The 19,440-nt window shown below is 39.4% G+C and overlaps 1 protein-coding gene across 1 annotated transcript; it reads right to left on the bottom strand.

Annotated features, from left to right (window-relative positions):
* Positions 1-670: 670 nt before the first annotated feature.
* Positions 671-1,615, bottom strand: LOC130035950 (olfactory receptor 1P1-like). Its single transcript, XM_056127894.1, has one exon. It carries the CDS (start codon positions 1,613-1,615, stop codon positions 671-673), a length of 945 nt encoding a protein of 314 aa, XP_055983869.1.
* Positions 1,616-19,440: the final 17,825 nt, after the last annotated feature.

A 19,440-nucleotide genomic window follows, 5' to 3' on the forward strand; every position in this document is an offset into this window, starting at 1 on the left:
TGTGGCGCGGAGGTGGTTCATGGACGTGACTCTGTCTATAATTTTTTGGTGAAAGAAACATATTGGTTTAATGAAGTTACAAACTATTGGACATCCAATATTTACTTTATGCATAATCCTTTGATAATGAACACACCCTCTTAAAAGACACTGATTTAGGGTTTTTTGTTTGTTTGTTTGCTTGCTTGCTTGCTTTTTGGGCTACACCCAGCGATGCACAGGGGTTATTCCTGGTTCATGCACTCAGAAAATATTCCTGGCCATGCCCAGGTGACCCTGTGGGATGCAGGGAATTGAACCTGGATCAGGTTGCGTTCAAGGCAAACGCACTACCTGCTGTGTTATCATTCCTGCCCCTAAAGACACTGATTTAGTTTTAATGAAATAACATGAATATCTACAAAACCTAAGAAACATCATGATGCCAAATCTCTTCCTTCTGTCAAAAGTTGTTTCCAAGACAAATATCAGATTAAATAAGTAACTCAAAAGACTAACTTTAGGATGATGCAAACTTCTGACTTTCCCGTCTAATATTAACTCATATGGTGGATTCAAGGAGGAAAATTATCATAGAAATCCAAAACTATGAGGATTGAGGAATAAATTTCTCTGAAGTTCCTCATCGAAGTGCACAGCAGATGACTAGTTTTCAGGAGTTAGTGCATCTTCAAGTTAATGAGATTTTGCCTCTTAAAAGTCTCCCTAAGGCTCCCTTCATGTCCTTGTTTCTCAAGCTGTAAATGAATGGGTTTAGCATGGGTGTCACCACTGCGTACATGACTGCAGCTGCTGTGTCCCCTTCTACTGAGTTGGAGGAAGAAGATGAGGGGAACAGATAAGCCCTGAACACCGTTCCAAAGAACAGAGCAACAACAGCAAGGTGGGACCCACAGGTGGAAAAGGCTTTGCGCCTCCCCTGGGCTGAGGGTACCTTGAGGATGGCTGCAAAAATGCGGATATAAGAGATGAGGATAAGTATAAAGGGAATAACAAGTACTGCTCCTCCCAAATAGAACAGCAATAGTTCATTGACCTTAGTGTCAGAGCAAGACACCTTCATCAGGGGCACCAAATCACAGAAGAAGTCAGGAATGATTTTGTTGGGGCAGAAGGAAAGTCTCAACATGAGGAAGGTGTGTGGCATGGCAAGAATATTCGTGAGAATCCAACAGATGGTAATTAGAAGGGTGCAGCGCCGGGGGCTCATGATCATTGTGTAGTGGAGAGGGTGGCAGATGGCCACGTAGCGGTCATAGGCCATCGTGGCCAGGAGGAAGCTGTCCATATCCCCAAATGTCAAGAAGAAGTAGAGTTGAGCCAGGCATCCTGCATAGGAGATGGACCTACTCTGGGTCTGGATGTTCACTAGGACCTTGGGCACAGTAGTGGAGGTGAAGAGGATGTCTGCACATGATAGACTGGCAAGGAAGAAATACATGGGCATGTGGAGGTGCTTATCAGTATAAATGGCCAGGATGATGAGCAGGTTGCCAGTTACGGTGACCAGGTACATACACAGGAACACTAGGAAGAGGATGCGCTGCTGCTCTGGTTGTTCTGAGAGTCCCCAGAGGAGGAAACCAAAGCTGTTGCTCTGGTTCCCTCCTGCCATGAGCTCAGGGTCAGGGTAAGAGAATTTAATTGAAATATATTAAAGTTCCATAAACATATTTCACTCTAAAATGTTGATGAATATGACATCTTTGTAACCTGAAAAAAAAGAAAAGGTATATCCTTAATGTATTTTAGATTCCGAATTATATACTACTTACTTTTAAGGAAATTAAATCTACTAAGTAAATTATGTTTGGAATGGAATACAATTTACAAGATTTGGAATCAATTTCTTGTTTTACTTTTCTATACTAATTAAGATTTCTTTTCTTTCTTTCTTTTTTTTGCCATACCCAGTGGTTTTCAGTGCTTACTCTTGGTTCTGAACTCAGAAATCACTTCTGGAGGGCTTGGGGTATTAAATGGAGTTCTGTGGATATAACCTGGGTTGGTAGCATGCAAGACAAGCACCCTACATGTGAACATTTTGTTCATATTCTTTCACCATTCAACTGCCCTCAATTCTCTAAGACTTCAGTATTTCATATCCTGATCTATAATCACAGAATATATTATGGATACAGCCATAAGTTATTTCTTCTGTCAAAAAACCATTATAATAATAAAGTAGCTAGTTGGAAAATTATGAAACTAAGTATATTAGATAAAGCAGAAAATATAATTGCTAGTTCACAACATCTCAAACATTATGTGTCCCCATCCCATTCCTAATGCACATGCACATGCATATACAGTTCTATCAAAATTAGATGGAAGTAGGAAAGAAAAACTTTCTCGGGCAATAAATGTAGCTGTAGGCAGCCATATGGTTGAACAGATTATTGAGGCAAACTATTCAACTAAAATTGTAGGATGTTCTCCAGGAGAATTACTCCATAACTTAGAGGCCAGCTGGGTATTCTAGGGGAAAGGACAATTCAGATAGAAAGGGGAACACCAAGTGGAGGGTGTTTGGAGGATCCTCCCAGGAGGGGAGATGCAGGTTGAAAGTAGACTGGACTGAACATGTTCGCCACTCAATGCCTCTTTGGCTGATCACAGCGCCCAGGAGGAGAGAGAGAACAGGGGGGAATGCCCTGCCACAGTGGCAGGGGGGGATGGGGGGATGGGAGGATGGGGGGGAGGGATATTATCCTGGTGGTGGAAAATGGGCACTGGTGGAGGGATGGGTATTTGATCGTGGTATGACCGAGATCCAAGCACAAAAATTTGTAAATCTACAACTGTACCTCATGGTGTTTCACTAATAAAAAAAAAATTGTAGGATGTTCTAACAAAAGCATCCTGTTGGAATCTAGATCACATTCAGGGATATAGAGGAGGGTCTTTGAGCATGAAGCAAAGGAGGGATTTAAAAGCTGAAAAGAGAACTAAGCGTGAAGTCTGGGGATGCATAGCATGGGAAGAATCCTGAACTTTATCCAATATTCAATAAAAAGCCAGTAAGTCTCTGAGAAAAAAAGTGATATTAGGAACGTTGAAAATAGAATTCCCTTTTTGTGTTTGGAGCCAACTCAGACTTAAATATGAGAACATCATTGAGATGAAGAAAAACAAAAATTACCTTTGCTACTGAAAAAGACCAAGTTCGATAACATGTGTCAGCTGTGTTCATCAAGTAACTTTAAATAGTCTCCCCAAATTAAATCTATTTTCACTTCATAAGGCTTAGACATGTGATATTCTACCATTGGGAAGAAACTTTCCCCTATTGAAAGTAGGAGGACATTGGGGCTGGACGATAGTACATTGGGTAGGGCATTTGCCTTACACTCTGCCAACCTGGGTTTGATTTGAAGCATCCCATATGGTTCCCATATGGTTCCTATATGGTTTCTGCAATCAGGAATTACTCTTGGCAGTGCTGGAGAAATATATATGGTGCCAGGGATCAAATTCAGTCAACCACATGCAAGGTAATTGTCTGATTGTTTTACTACCTCCGTGACCCCCAAATTATTCAATAATATTGTAAAGAATAAAATAATAGAAATAAGAAAGCAAAGAATAAAAATTTTAGTTATGTAACATTAAATGAGTATAGAAAGTCAACAAATAATATTCAGTATATTAATACCAGATTCTCCAAAGAAGACAACTGAGAAATGTCAGAAATATTAAGATTATGATTTAAAGAATATTGTGCAACTAGATGTTTTCTACACATTGAATAAATAAATCATATACCTGGGGAAATTGATATAAAATTGATACAAAATACAAAATTGATATTAAATTAATACTAGATGATACAAAAATTGAATTTTGAGTTCATAAGAACTTTTAAAAAAGATATATCTGGTTGGGAGTGGGGAGAGAGATTGTTAGACCACATTCAGTAGTGCTCAGGAGCTACTTCTGGCTCTGTGCTCAGGAATGACTGCTGTCTGTATTCAGAGGACCATACACAGTGCCAGAGATTGAATCAGGGTTGGCTGAAGTCAGGCAAGGCAATATAGCATCTCTCAGATAGTATTATCTGTACTATCTCTCCAGCACAAGAATCTTTCAGCAACCAGAGTCCCTTCTCTCTCACATAAAATCAAGGGGAAAAGAAACAATGATAAAAGATTAGGTTGGCATTAGTCTGGCTCTCAACTTTCAATGCTATGAAGTAAGAAAAACACCTAACAAATTAAAAAATATAAAACCAGCCACTGTTTTTTATACCAATCTCTGCCTTTTGTATATGAGCCATGAGTAATGAGAAATATTGTTTCTATAACCCTTCTTGGGAAAACGAATGTCCGAGAATTAGATAATCAAAGGCTTGATGCTACCATAGCAAAAGGGCTAGTGAAAAAATATTGAATATATAAACATGTATTCAATATATAGACATATAAGAGTTGAATATATAGACTATACAAATTAAGTTCAGAATTTAGGAATAAAGATGCAAAGTAAGCTATAAAATATTACATAGTTATGTGGAAAAGGCAAATATATGGAAGAAGAAAGAGTAAAGAAAAAATGTAAATTCCTGATTATCACAATGGTAAGAATTAAAATTTTATATAATGACAAAAAGTTAATTGGAAAAGCATGAATGTAAATGCTATAAAACAAAAAAGTGAATAACTAATTTGTTGATGAGGAAATGAAGTAGAAATTTCTCACTACCTGAAAACAGACATTTAGACATCCTATCAGAAACAACTGATGAAGCAAAAAGTAGAAATAGAGGAATTTATAGCAATAAATGACATGATGTGAAACAAGAAAAGTCTTAACTAATGTATCTAATACAGAATCAAAAGGAAATTTTTAAGTCTAAGAAAAATTGAAACCAAAGTTCAGTGAAGAGAATTAAATAAGAAATATTAATGCAAAAATAAATGAGAACTCAAAAGGTAGTTCAAGCCAGTGTCCTCCCACTAACTACTTTTAATACCAAGAAAAGTTTCTTCAAAAGGATAAACAGCAGTGACAAATCTTTAGCTAGATTCGCTATAAAAAGAGAAAGAGAAAATCCTTCTTAAAAAATAAAATAGGGGGCGAGGGACATAGTATAGAGGATAAGGGCAAGGACACTTGCCTTGCACAGGGCCAACCTGAGCTTTATCCTGAGCATTTCACATCGTCCCCAAGCACTGCCAGGAGTGATTCCTGAGTGCAGAGATGTTCAAGGTAATTCCTGGCTCCCAACTAAAATAATAATAGCACTGTAGCACTGTCCTCTCGTTGTGCTCAAGCAGGCACCAGTAATGTCTCCCTTGTGAGACTTGTTACTGTTTTTAGCATATCAAATATGCCACAGGGAGCTTGCTAGGCTCTGGCATGCAGGTGGGATACTCTCAGTAACTTGCTGGACTCTCCGAGAAGGACAGAGGAATAGAACCCGGGTCGGCCACAAACACCCTACCTGCTGTGCTATCACTCCAGCCCAAAATAATAATAATAATAAAATATTTTAATTTAAAATAGAGTCAGAAATAAGAGGGGAGATGTTATAACAAATACAGAAATCCAGTGAATCCAAGAGATTACTATGAACAGCTTCAGGTCAATAAATTGAATAATCTAGAATAAATGGAAACATTCTTAGATGCCGACAACTTTCCAAGACTTAATTGGAAGAATATAAAAAATCTGTATTACAAGAAAGAAAATTGAAGCAGTTATGAAACATGCCTGTAAATAATTCCAGAAAGTGATATTTATCTGGTGATTTTTATTTCACCTGAAAAGTAGAATATCTCCATTGTGAAAACTGAAATACTCTTCTCTAAGATTAGGCACAATGCAAGGATTTCCACTCTTGTCAGTATTGTTCAACATAGTACAGGAATTCCTAACCACAGGGAAGTATAAAGGAAGAGTTCTATAGACTGTTCTGAAGTGTCACTGGCATTTTGGTTGTGGGCATGCTTTGGTAACAATAAACTCCCAAAACATCCCAAATCGTACACTCTTGTAAACAATGTTGATTAGTAATGCAGCTAAAACCAAAGTGTTTTATGACCTAATATTGACCTTGAAGTTCTTCCAAATAATTAAAGAAGAGATAATATTTTCAAAAACTTGTCATGAAGTAGGTAAAGGAACAAACATACGAATTTCTCAGTATCTGTGTTTCAGCCCATAGTGCCCAGAAGGAAAGAGAGAGGGAGAGAGAGAGAGAAGGAAAGTGCCTGCCATAGACCCACAGAGACAGCTTGGAAGGGGGGGTGGGAGGGAAACTGGGGTTATCGGTGGTAGGAAACAAACACTGGTGGAGGGATTGGTGTTGGATCATTGTATGACTGATACCCAATCTCGAACAGTTTTGTAACTGTCTCACAGTGACTCAATTTAAAAAAAAAGAAAAACTTGTCATGGGTCTGGCATTATCTCTATACCAAAAAAGACAAGAGAGCCTCCATGCCCTATCTCTTGTCGTTTCAATGGGCCCAGCTCCCCTGCTCCTGAACTTCTGCTTGCTGTTTCACCCTTCCAAGTAAATGGATCTCCCAGTTGACAACTCCGAGGCATTTTTCCAAAGGCATGTGGATTCCCCTCCTTTCCATCTAAACCTGGCAGCCTCCCCACCCAACCTCCACCATTTCAATGGGCTCAGTTCCACAGCTCCTGAACCTCTGCTCTTATACCACCAGTCCAATTAGATGGAGGTTCTGTATGACAACTCCAAGGCCTATTTGAGATGAGGAGTATTCTCTGACCTTCACTGATCACGGCTCAGCAAGAGCACAGCACACCCATTGGGAAAGACATGGAAAACCCAGCAAGTTAGAACACAGAAGGTTCACCCAGTACCACAGTGTTCAGTAAACCCCAGACAATGACTTTAGTGACACCTTGTGGGGATATTTAATGAATTCAAAGAAACAATGGTTCAGGTCATTAGCAAAACCAGTGAAGTTTAAGAAAGGATGAGTGTTGAAAGGAGAAAACTACAAGGAGCATCAAGAGGATGGTAGGTGACATAAAAGAAACTCAACAGAAGTTCTGAACAGCAGATTCATAGCAAGTGAAAAATCGGTGAGCTCCAAGATGAAGGAGGAAACTGCTAGAAAACAACAGAAAGTGGAAAATAATCTGAACAGAAATGAACAGCACACTAGAGAACTATGAGATCAGTTCAGAAACAATGTAAGAATCATCTGGGAGACCCAGCAGCCGAAAACCTCCAGAACTAAATCACATCAAGCTCACAGCTGATTTCCACAGGATCAGATGAGCCTCATCCATGGGTGGATCTGCTGAAAAACTCAGGTATGCAGGTATTGTGACTGAAATCTCCAGGCTTGCATGGAGTCGTAATGGGTGACCAACCTGCCCCTCCTCCCCCATCTCCCTGTTCTTTCAAGAGTCTGGCAGTGATGCCCACAAACTGCCTTTGGTGCCATAAAAGTTCATTATTGGCCCTGATCCAGAAACTCACAAATAAGTCTCAGAAGAGAACAAGAAGTTGCAGATAAGCCTCAGGACCTCAAAGTCATCCTCCAGTTAAAAAAATTAACTCCAGCTGTATGAAGTCATTTAAATTTTTAGAATTCCTGCAGCTTTCAGAACACGGCTACACATTTCATACTCTACGCCACTGATACCAAGAGTAGCACACCATATTTGATGGGGTGCAAAGTAGAACACTATATATATATATATATATATATATATATAATATATGTGTGTGTATTCACACACAAGGCTCAACCTTTAACAACATGTTATTAATCTCTTAAATAAGGGTTTTATGGCTCCAGATTGAGATACATCAATCTTCACACACTTTGCTCTTAAAAACTTGTTTTGATCATTTTTAGTGGATTATTCATAACAAGCAATACAAAATAAATTATTTAGATCCTGTTTTGGAGGCAGGCTTTGTGGGTCTGCGTGGAAAAATTCAAAATATGGTTGTGGGAAGATGTAATGGTAGTGGAATTGGTGTTGTAATATTGAATGTAATAAATTATTGTTTACTGTCACTGTCACTATCCTCCCATTGTTCATTGATTTGCTCAAGTGGGTCAGGTAACATTGCGAGACAACTTTATAAAAATAAAACAAAATTTAATAAAAAGAATCTGCTGAGAACATGAAGCTGAATTTGATGAAGAAATAATGGTTAAAGGAATCATCAAGAATTTCCCAGAGTTGAGGAATTCAGGCACCAAAATCTAAGAAGCTGAAAGTTCCCAATGAAAATAAACTCAAATAGAAAACTTCAAGACACATTGTCTTAATAATTACAAAATCCAAAGATATAGCCAGACTACTGAAAGTGCCAAAATCATATAAGGAACTTACATACAAAGGAAAGCCCAAAAGACTAAGAGAAGATCTACCAAATGAGACTCTAAGAGTAATAAAATGGAAGGAAGTTTTTTTTGTGCACAAATTCAATGAACTGAACACATACTCTATTCAGTTAGATTATCATTAAATATTTGAAGTAATGATATAGAGCTTCAGGGACAGGAATAAAGTTAGGTAATTCATAGGTTTGAAACCAGTATTGCAAGAAGCAGCAATGGGGCTTTTTAAAAAGGTGAGACAAAGGTTTAATCTCCGGCATCTCATATGGTCCCCTGAGCACTGTCAGGAGTAACCCCTGAGCATTAGAATACTACTCAACTTTAAGAAAAATGACTCCTTGCCTTTACTAATTCTTGGGTGGAACGAGAGGGTATTAGCTAAGCAAAAAAATTCAGTAGAAGGACAAATGACAGATGATCTTACTCACATCTATTATGTAGAGAAACAAAGAAATGGAATGGCCAGTGAGAATTAGCCTTTGGATTATGATGTTAGAACTGAGGCTACCAAGTGGAGGAGAAGCACCTGAGGAGGAGTGATGGTTGGTTAGAGTGTTCTAAGAATAATGGAGGTGGTAGTGGGGGGGTGGAATGTGGAAGAATAGTGGTAGGGGCCAATACCCATCTGATAAGGGGTTAATATCCAGCATATACAAGACACTAGTAGAATTGTACAAGAAAAAAAACCCTCCAATCAAATTCAAAAATGGGGAGAAGAAATGAACAGAAGCTTTCTCAAAAAAGAAATACAAATGGCCAAAAGGCATGTGAAAAAATGCTCTATATTGCTAATCACCAGGGAGACGCAAATCCAAACAACAGTGAGATACATCTCACACCACAGCTACTGGCACACATCCAAAACAACAAAAACAACCAGTTGTGGGGAGAAAGGGACTCTCTTTCATTGTTGGTGGGAATGCTGACTGGTCCACTCTTTTTGGAAAACAATATGGGCATTCCTTCAAAAACTATAAACTGAGCTTCCATATAACCCAGCAATATCACTTCTGGGAATATATCCCGAGGGTGCAAAAAAGCGCAGTAGAAATGACATCTGCACCTGTATATTCATTACAGCACTGTTCTCAGTAGCCGAAATCTGGAAACAACCTGAGTGCCAAGAACAGATGACTGGTTAAAGAAACTTTGGTACATCTATGCAATGGAATACTATACAGCTGCTAGGAAAGATGAAGTCATGACATTTGCTTATAAGTGGATGGTCATGGAGAATATCATGCTAAGTGAAATGAGTCAGAAAGAGAGGGACAGACAGAGAATGACTGCATTCATTTGTGGCATATAAAATATCATAATATGAGACTAACACCCAAGGACAGTGGAGGCAGGGCCAGAAAGATTACTCATAGTTCGGAAGCCTGCCTTATGAGCTGGGGAAAAGGCAGATGGGATAGAGAAGGAATAACTAAGCCAATTATGGTTGGAGCGATTGCTCGGGATAGATGTGTGCTGAAAGTAGATAAAGAACCAAACATGATGGCCTCTCATTATCTGTATTGCAAACTATAACACCTATAAACAGAGAGAGAATAAGAGGGAAACTGCCATACAGGCAGGGGAAGGGGTGGGACGGGGTGGGGCAGTTGGGATACTGGGGATATTGATGGTGGAAAATGTACCACTGGTGGAGGGATGGTTGTTCAATCATTGTATGACTGAAACTCAAACATGAAAGATTTCTAAGTGTAGTTCACGGTGATTCAATTTAAAAAAAAGTACAGTGGTGGGGGTCTTAGGATCTTTGGTTAGGGTGCAGGTGCAGAGAATCTGTACAACAAAACTATAAACATTATTGTAAACCATGTTTTCTGAGGAGTAATACAAACATCGAAATATTACCAACTAGAAATAGAAATAAAATTCCATTCTGTATAAAATGCTAAATATCAAATTTTAAATCTTAATTCAAACTTCTCAAAGACTTCTTTCTTGACATCTCTATTTTATTTTATTTTCATTTTTCTATTTGGGGTAGGAGTACCAAGCAGTGCTCAGGAGCTCCAGGGCCTACTTCTACCAATACTTGGCTAAGCTGATCAAGCCTGACAATTCAGAGAATCAGAATGTAATGCAGTGATGTCTGAACCTACGAAACTGAGGGCCCCCAGTAGTGCACTGGGCATCAAACATGGAGCCTAGCACAGGCAAGGCATATGCTATAGTCCTTTTATCTCCATCCCCAAGCAATGTTTTAAGCTCTTTTTCTTTTGCTTAACATTTTGCTTCTTTTATGCTCCACAGTCACACAAGTATGAACCATATGCTTTATTACTGAATCATTTCTGGGCCCCTGACATCTCTCTTTTTAAAAGTAACACTGACACCAGAGTTAATCTCCATAATGTAATCATAGTCTCTACTTGTGTTGCTGAAACAATTGTACTGCAGGCAGGGTACTTACCTTACATTCGGCTGACCTGGCACCCCATATTGTCCGTTGAGCCCAGCAGTGGTGATGCTTAGTGCAGAACTGGGAGTAATTCCTAAGCACTGTCGGGTGAGCCCCTCCACCCACAAAAAAAAAAAAGAAAGAAAGGAAAAGAAAAGTAAATCTCTACTTGCTAATACGATCTGTTTAAATGTTTACTGTTTCATAGTTTTCCTCCCGGAGCAAAAGTTTCTTACCTGGTTTATTTGCTTTTCTATCATTATTGTCCCATGCAGTGGTGGAAGAAGACTAAAAACCCATATATATATATATATATATATATATATAAAATTTGTAAGAGAGCATATGGAAAGAATTTTCATTTAGGTTTTGTTATTTAATGAGGGATTCCTAGAAAAAAGTTTCACCTGAACTGAGACAATAAAGCTAGGAATTCCTCGGGGCTTGAGAGTGACTCATAGCAGCTGGAGAGTAGAAGGTAGAAGGGAGGGGATTTACACACAGAGAGAAGGAAGAGAAAGACATACATCATTGTTTCACTAATAAAAATTAAATTATAAAAATCATACATCATTTAACATATAGGAAAACAGCAGATTAATTTAAGGCTTTTAAAACTCATATGCAGAGAGAGGAAGAAACAGAAGGAAAGGGAGAGGAAGAGGAGGAATGTGCTAGCCAAAGAGCACAGAGGCCGACTGGGGGCAGGGGGAGGGAAACTGTAGTCACTGATCTAGTAAATGGACACTGGTGAGGGATGGGTGTTGAATCATTGTATGACTGAAACCTGATCATGAGCAGCTTTGTAAGTATGTTTCTCACAGCGACTCAGTTAAAAAATTAAAATTAAATAAAATTAAATAAAAATTTAAGATTGAAACCTTCAGTGATTTGGGGTAAACATGAAGCAGGAGAATTGCTGCTTGGAAGAAGCTGTGTTCTACATGCTATTAGCAGCTTGCCCCACCATGCCAGCCAAGGAACAAGGAAAGAAGAGAAGGGTGAGAAACACTAACAGGTAAGAGGAAGAGATCTCACAGTGTGGACAGAAAATTTGGGGTGCACAGTTCTCTCAGGGCCATTCACCATCCCCAGAACAATAAGGAACCTAGTGCACTGGGCTCTCTGGTTGGTTCTACCAGACATGAGTATAGAGGGACAGAGGAAGACCTTGAACCAAAGAAAAGAACATTTTCTGGGGCTGGAGCGATAGCACAGCAGGTACGGCTGTGTTTGACTTGCACAGTTACCTGGCTAACCCAAGTTCGATTCCCAGCATCCCATATGGTTCCCCAAGAACTGCCGGGAGTAATTCCTCAGTGCAAAGCCAGGAGTAATCCCTGTGCATCACTGGGTGTGATTCAAAAAAAGAAAAAAAGAGCATTTTCTGGAAAATGTGTTTCTGTTAGAGCACGCAGTGCTGAGGAGAGAACATGTTGAAGGTAGGATAGTGTCAATGGAAGACAAGAACTCACAATCAGTGACTCCTTATATCAACCCTGGCCCAGGAACTGCCTAAATACCCTCCAGGAGCACTAGAAGTTGCCATCGCAATAATTCTTCACTAAACAATAAAAGTGGCTGAGAGACTGAGTGAAGTGTTCCAAGGTCACACACTAGTGTTTGTAGAATTTGGATCAGCTTTTTATACTGTTGAACGCCTGACACCAGGAACTGGTGTCAATGATATCCAATGCTTGGAATAGACATGTAGACATTTGAAGTCACACCTCACTACTAGAAAACAGGTTTTCCTTTCTGATCCAGTATTTTCCTGCTGGTAACTCTCTAGATGCTATTACAGTTTCCTTGGTCCCTCCATCAGTATCTACCTGGTACTGAGAGTTTTACTGTGTTCTCCTCTAGTCATAGCCATCATTCGTCTGGCACAGTCTGACATAATAGCACAAAATATACTTATTAACTTATTTAACACTCAGCTTCTCTCAAGCTCACCTATGGTCCTGATCACTGTATCTCAATTGTCTTCCCGGGTGCCCAGAACACTCTTGTGCTTCCTCTGCCAACTGCTAATTTTCATTGTTATACTCACACCTGGGGTTTAAGCATAAACACCCTAAGAACATTTCTACACCTTTTTTTCTGTTGTTTGTTTTCTGGGTCAGTGTTAATAATGCTCAGGGATTACCTGTCTCTGTGCTCAGGAGTAACTCCTGCCAGGGCTCAGGGGACCAATGAGGTGCATAGGATCAATCCTGGGTCAGCTGCACGCAAGGGAAATCCGCTACCCACTGATTTATTTTTTCAGTTCCCTCTCCAACTTTTTAAGTGCTGTGATATTAACTATCATGTCCTGTTTTTCATATCATTATATTATACATTATTCACTTCTTTTAGTCCAAATTTCCCACCTGAAATAAATTCAAAATCTCAATGTCCTCTTCATTTTATGATTCTTCATTGCCTGAGATAATTGCTGGTATAAGCCAAAACATATCAGTAACAAACACAGTTCCTGATTTGATAAAGACATGAACTCTAGAAAATATATAATTCAACTCTTCTGTTTTGTCTTCAGAAAATGGGGGCCCATAGACATGAGGAAAATTATTGTCAATTCATGTATGTCACTAAGAGGGATACTTTTCACTAAACCTATACTCTAGCCTGGGAACTTATAAGTCTGAGAGAGTGACCAAGAGACTTAGATATTTTTTCCCAACCAAATGTGAGACCATCTAATTTCAAGGACCAATCCCATAGAAAGTAATATCTTAGTCCAAACACAAAATTCCTTCTGGAATATCCAACTTTCTGCATCTCCCCCATAGTGTCTAAAATAAGAAATCCATGGTCATCCTAAAAAATTCACCTGGGATTTTCTGTGTGTGAATAGAAACAGCTTTCACCAGTTCTCCCAGTGAGGGAAGTGCTAATCCCACATACCCTTCCTTGTCTATGAAGTCTTCTTGGACACATCTGCCTACCTGGATTCTCCTTCATTGACTATTTCCTGAGGCCCTTATTTGATGAGTCCGGTAAGTGTCTTGGGAATCACTTGTCTTACATAATCCTTTCTCACAAATATTGCAGATGTCAAAATTTTACTGTCACATGCCTAGGAATTTCTTCCCCGCTTGATTCCTATTCATCAGAGATGGAAAGGATGCCACCTTATTTATCTTCAAAGCCTCACTACATTAGAATATACTTGTTCTGTGATTGCTGTACCCATGGCATCTCTGTTGGTACTTGTGTCCTACTGAAGCTGTGGAGCTTACCTTTCTGTCTGTGCCCATTACAGTCACCACCATCAATAACCAACTGCTGCTTCTTCAATCCTATCACAAAGTATTCCTCTTCATTAACCTCAGGAATGACCCTAGGGTTCTCATCGTTGTGCTGTAAGTGTTCTTGTGCTATCTCTTAATTTCCCAGGTACCCACAGTAAGTGCTGTCAGAGGTCCTATGGGAGACTGAATCTCAGTAATTGTTACATGTCCGATGTATTCTCTTAGGAAAAGTTTCTGAGAATGGGGGGTATGTTGTCCAGCAATAATGGGATTTTCTCTAAGAAAATCTCTCTAAGAAAGTAATCTACTACCTACTTTGTTCATTTGAATAAGAGCCCTTGCTCCCTAAAGAAATGTCCTAAGTCACTGATACCTGAAATGAAAAAATTTTTATGAAGTCGTAGAACACTTTAAAAACCAGTATTTCTTCATTTTAAAAAATTCTTATTGTAGTTCAGGTAAGCTAGTTATAGTATCATCAATATTTGTGCTTTTGATGTAGAAAGTTAGGTAAAGGCCCTCCCGTTGATCGTCGATTTGCTCGAGCGGGCCCAGTAACGTCTCCATTGGAGACTAAGTTATTGTATCTTTGTCACTACCAAAGCCCCATCAACCTTCCACCACTGTACTTGTACATTCTAGTTCACCTCTTTCTTCCTCACCCCAGGCCCACTTCCACCACCGCTTATAAAACTTAGGTATATAATCAAAGTCAATGATTTGTTATTATTAGCTACTGGTCATCCCCTTTCTTTAATTTATTGTACAGATAATCATTTTATAAAGTGAAAGCTATTCAAACTTGTATGTGGATATTTATTTCTTTCTCCCTTTATTTCTTTCTTCCTTTTCTTCTTCCTTCCTTTCTTCCTTCCTTTCTTTCTTTGTGTATTATGCTTTTGTTTAAAATGTGTGCATAAAGGCAATTTGCACAAATGTATATTTTGTATAAATTCTACTTGGTGCAATCAGGATTTATCAATATTTTAATAAAAATATTAAAATATGATCATATAATACATAAAATATCCTTAGTTTTAATTTTTCTCAGTTCCACTAGATTGCTCTTCTTCTTGCCTCTACTAGTTTACATTTCTTCACAGTAAATGATGTTTCCATTATTTCTATATCCTTGGCAACACTTGCTATCAACAGACAGTGGTATTCTGATTAGCTAATAGGCATTTTATTATCACACTGATTACAAGTGAGGTTTAGCATCTCTTCATATATTAATAACAATTTGGGTTTCCCTTTATGAATTTCACTTTTATACTTTGCTGGCCTTCATTTTTTTATCTTCCATCTTTTTATCTTTCCAAGTACATTATTTCATTTATTCTTTAAAAAATTAAGATTCTGGAAAAAGCACATGCAAATCAAATTTAAATATTTATTAAATTGTTTATTAAATCACAGTGAGATAAACATTTACAAAGCTGTTCATGGTTGGGATTCAGTCAAACAATATTCCAACACCCGTGCCTTCACCAGTGAACTTTTCGCACTACCAATCTTCCCAGGGTCCTTCCTTCCACCTTTGGCCTCTCTCCCAGCCTGTCTCTATGTCTCTCTCTCCCCTTTTAGGGTTTGTAATACAGATACTGAGAGTTTATCATGTTTGGTTCTTTACCTATTTTCATCTCTTTGGTGCAATCTATTACAAAGTCTAAATCTTAATCCATGTTGATTTTAAAATATAGTTTCTTTGTTTTTAAGATTCCTACACAAAACTTTTACTTTACTTTATATATGTTTATTTATTGAATCACCATGAGAGCAGTAACAAAGCTTTCATGATTAAGTTTCAGTCAAACAATGATGAAACTCCCGTCCATTCACCAGTGCACATTTCCCACCACCAAAAACCCAGAATACCCCCGATCCCACACCCTCTCCCTACCTGTGTGGCAGATGATTTCCACACTATTCTCTGTCTACTTTGATTACATTCAATATTTTGACACCAGACCCACCATTATTAGTTGGGATTTTACCCCAACACTCAGATCTGCTGAAAAGGCAACATTAGACTATTTGTTTTCTAATGCTGATTATCAATAGCATATGATTTTAGAATGCTGAAGTTTTAATAATTAAATCTGGAGGGATTTCTGCCCAAAGATGCTGGGTTCCGAGATTTGTTTCTGAGTCTCTGGGTATATGGCCATTAAGCAGCCTGATCAGTAGCCAGAGGGCTCATTTGTGGGTGGCCATTCAGGGTCTCATTGGGTTGGGTGGAGGAGAAGGGCTGCCTCCACCACCATCCCATGAGGCCCCATATGTCTCCTCACTGCGGGCCCCTACCTGGCTGTCTGTAGGCCTCTGGAAGATGGTGGCAACCCAGCATCCAGGAGAAACAGGCAAAGGGACAAAACCCATTCCCATATTGGTGACCTGGTGCCGGAAACCTAATGCAAACTCCAGGTGTATTTCTGTCAAAAGCCGCTGGGTTCTGAAATTTGTTTCTGAGTCTGTGGAATCATGGCCATTAAGCGTTTGATCAGTAGTCAGAAGGCTCGTTTTTTAGCCCTATACAAAATTTTTAATGAACACATGTTTTTATTTCCTTGGGGGAGGGAAATGGTCATAAAAGCAATTTCTTTGGTGTACACATAGCTGCACATTTAGTTTTACGGGAAACAGTTAAACTACCTTCAGAGTGCCTATAACATTATATTTCCCACCAGCAATATATGAGTGATCTATATTCTCTACATTTTCACTAACATTTAACATTGACACAAATTTTAATTTCATTAACTCTGACACCTTACTATGGTTTGATTTGATTTTCCTGAATGGATTATGAGGTTGAACATCTTTTGGTATACTTATTAGCTATCTGTATATCCTTTTCAGTGTATCCTAATTGGATTATTTTACCTTCAAGTTTGGGTGTTTTTACACATTCTATATATTAGTCATTTGGCATTTAGTCAGTTCCTCACTTGGGGCTCTTGTTTCCTTATTGATGACATGTCTGGTTGATTTGGAGAAAATGGGAGAAAGTTTCTATTGTGTTGCCATGCATCTCCTCATGCCAATTAGCAGTTGCTTTTTAAACTTTTCTTCTCCTTCATTTGATTCATATATGTTCACGATCACGATCACGATCATCCTGTTGTTTGTCGATTGCCTTGAGCAGGCACCAGTAACGTCTCCTTCTTCCTATCCCTGCGATTTTAAAAGAGCCATATTCAATGCTCTTTCAGGTTTAGGAGAATGAGGCCCATCATTGTTACTGGTATTTGGCATATTGAGTACGACATGGGAAGTTTGCCAGACTCTGCGGTGCGGGCAGGATACTCTCAGTAGTCTGCCAGGTTCTCCAAAGGAAAAATGAGATAATAAGATGTCCGGGAGCTGGGTTTTATGGTCTCTACATCTTGGCCATTGATGGGACCAACCTGGTGCTGGCAGCAGCTGGTGGGTGTGATGCCTCCTACTGGAAGATGGGAGATCTGGGTGGAAAAGGCCCAGTCCTAATCCGAGCAGGCTTGGAGATCTCAGCCCCAGGATCTGCATGCCTGGGTTCCTCTGCCAGTTCCTTCATGCATGAGACTTGTCCGGATGTGTGGAGAGTGGTCTCAGCATGGCTGTGGCTGGTTCTGGAGGTCTTCGGCTGCTGGGGTTTTGCTCCGGGGAGGGGGGGATTTGCGGAGGGAAACTCAACCCGTCTCCCTCCAAGGGGCTCCGGTTAGGACAGCCAGGCGCGGGGGCAGGAGACTCTGCCACACATATGTTGATAAGACTAAAGTTCTCAGAGCAGAGAGATAGTACTGCTGTAAGACACTTGTCTTGCATGTGAGCCACCTGCCTTCAATCCCTGATACCGCATATGTTCCCCCAAACGCTGCCGAGTGATCACTGAACACAAAGCCAAGAATAAATCCTGAGCACAGCTAGGTTTTGGCATCCTCCTCCCAGATCACCTAGAAAAGATGTTCTCTGGTTTAGTGATCACTTAACCAGTATATAATGTCCATCCCTATATATTATTTTTTCTTTAACACAATCTTTAAATATATGAAAATATCTTGAAAACATAGGTTTTTGTTATTATTCTTTAAGTTTTATAAAAAATATTAATAACCACTTCGGGCTGGAGCGATAGCACAGCGGGTAGGGCGTTCGCCTTACAAGCGGCCAACATGGCCGACCCGAGTTCGATTCCTCCGCCCCTCTCGGAGAGCCCGGCAAGCTACCGAGAGTATCTCGCCCGCACGGCAGAGCCTGGCAAACTACCCGTGACGTATTCGATATGCCAAACACAGTAACAATAAAGTCTCCAATGGAGACATTACTGGGCCCGCTCGAGCAAATCGACGATCAATGGGAGGGCCTTTACCTTTTTTTTTACCTTTAATAACCACTTCACTTGTATTCAGTCATGGGATTTTTTTAACCAAACCTAAGTGGGTTTTTTTAACCTGAGTAGATTTTTCTAAAGTTTTGTTAAAATTTTAGTTTAATATAACTACAATTATGCTTTAATTATTTTCATCCTATACAAATACTTGGACTGGAGCGATAGCACAGCGGGTAGGGCGTTCGCCTTACACGCAGCCAACATGGCCGACCCGAGTTCGATTCCTCCGCCCCTCTCGGAGAGCCCGGCAAGCTACCGAGAGTATTCGATATGCCAGACACAGTAACAACAAAGTCTCCAATGGAGACGTTACTGGACCCGCTCGAGCAAATCGACGATCAACGGGAGGGCCTTTACCTTTACCTTTACCTTTTATTACTTCATAATATGTATGAACCTAAAGAGAGAGAACAAAAGGGAATGCCCTGCCACAGAGGCAGGGTGGGATGTGGGGGGATGGGGGGTGGGAGGAATGATGGGACCTGTGGTGGTGGAGAGTGGGCGCTGGTGGAGGGATGGGTACTTGATCACTGTATAACTGAAACCCAAGCACAAAAATTTGTAAGTCTATAACTGTACCTCATGGTGTTTCACTAATAAAATTAATTAATTAATTAATTAATTTTTTTTAAAAAATTGGCATTTTAAATTGTTATTTAACTGGTTTCTGTAGATTAATTTAGGTGTTTTAATATTGGAAAAATTTTAAACTCAGGATGAAATGCTACATGTCACACACAGGGCAAATAAACAGATGACATGAATTGATGTATGTAGATAAGAGTTATGTGGATAGGAACTAGACAGAAGAATTCCAGCCCCCTCCTCCATTCTGTGGATTATGCTGAAGTAACTTTCCTGTGTTACTTTTAACATTGTATCATGACCTGCTACTTTAAAGTTCTTATCTGCTGAGGTGGTCAATTGTATGACTTTTATTTCCTTTTTCTACCTGTAATTTTAGGTAAGGTGTTAGCTAGTTAGATAATGGATGGCATCTTTGATCAACTATTGGGAGCTGAACAGATAGTTCAACAGGCTGGAATATGGATAAGGCCTTGC

This window comes from Sorex fumeus, unplaced genomic scaffold (assembly GCF_029834395.1).
Source record: "Sorex fumeus unplaced genomic scaffold, SorFum_2.1 ptg000063l, whole genome shotgun sequence".
NCBI lineage: Eukaryota > Metazoa > Chordata > Mammalia > Eulipotyphla > Soricidae > Sorex > Sorex fumeus.

Excerpts from the sequence above, each read along its gene's own strand:
- LOC130035950 (XM_056127894.1), bottom strand. The coding sequence starts at position 1,615 with ATGGCAGGAGGGAACCAGAGCAACAGCTTTGGTTTCCTCCTCTGGGGA.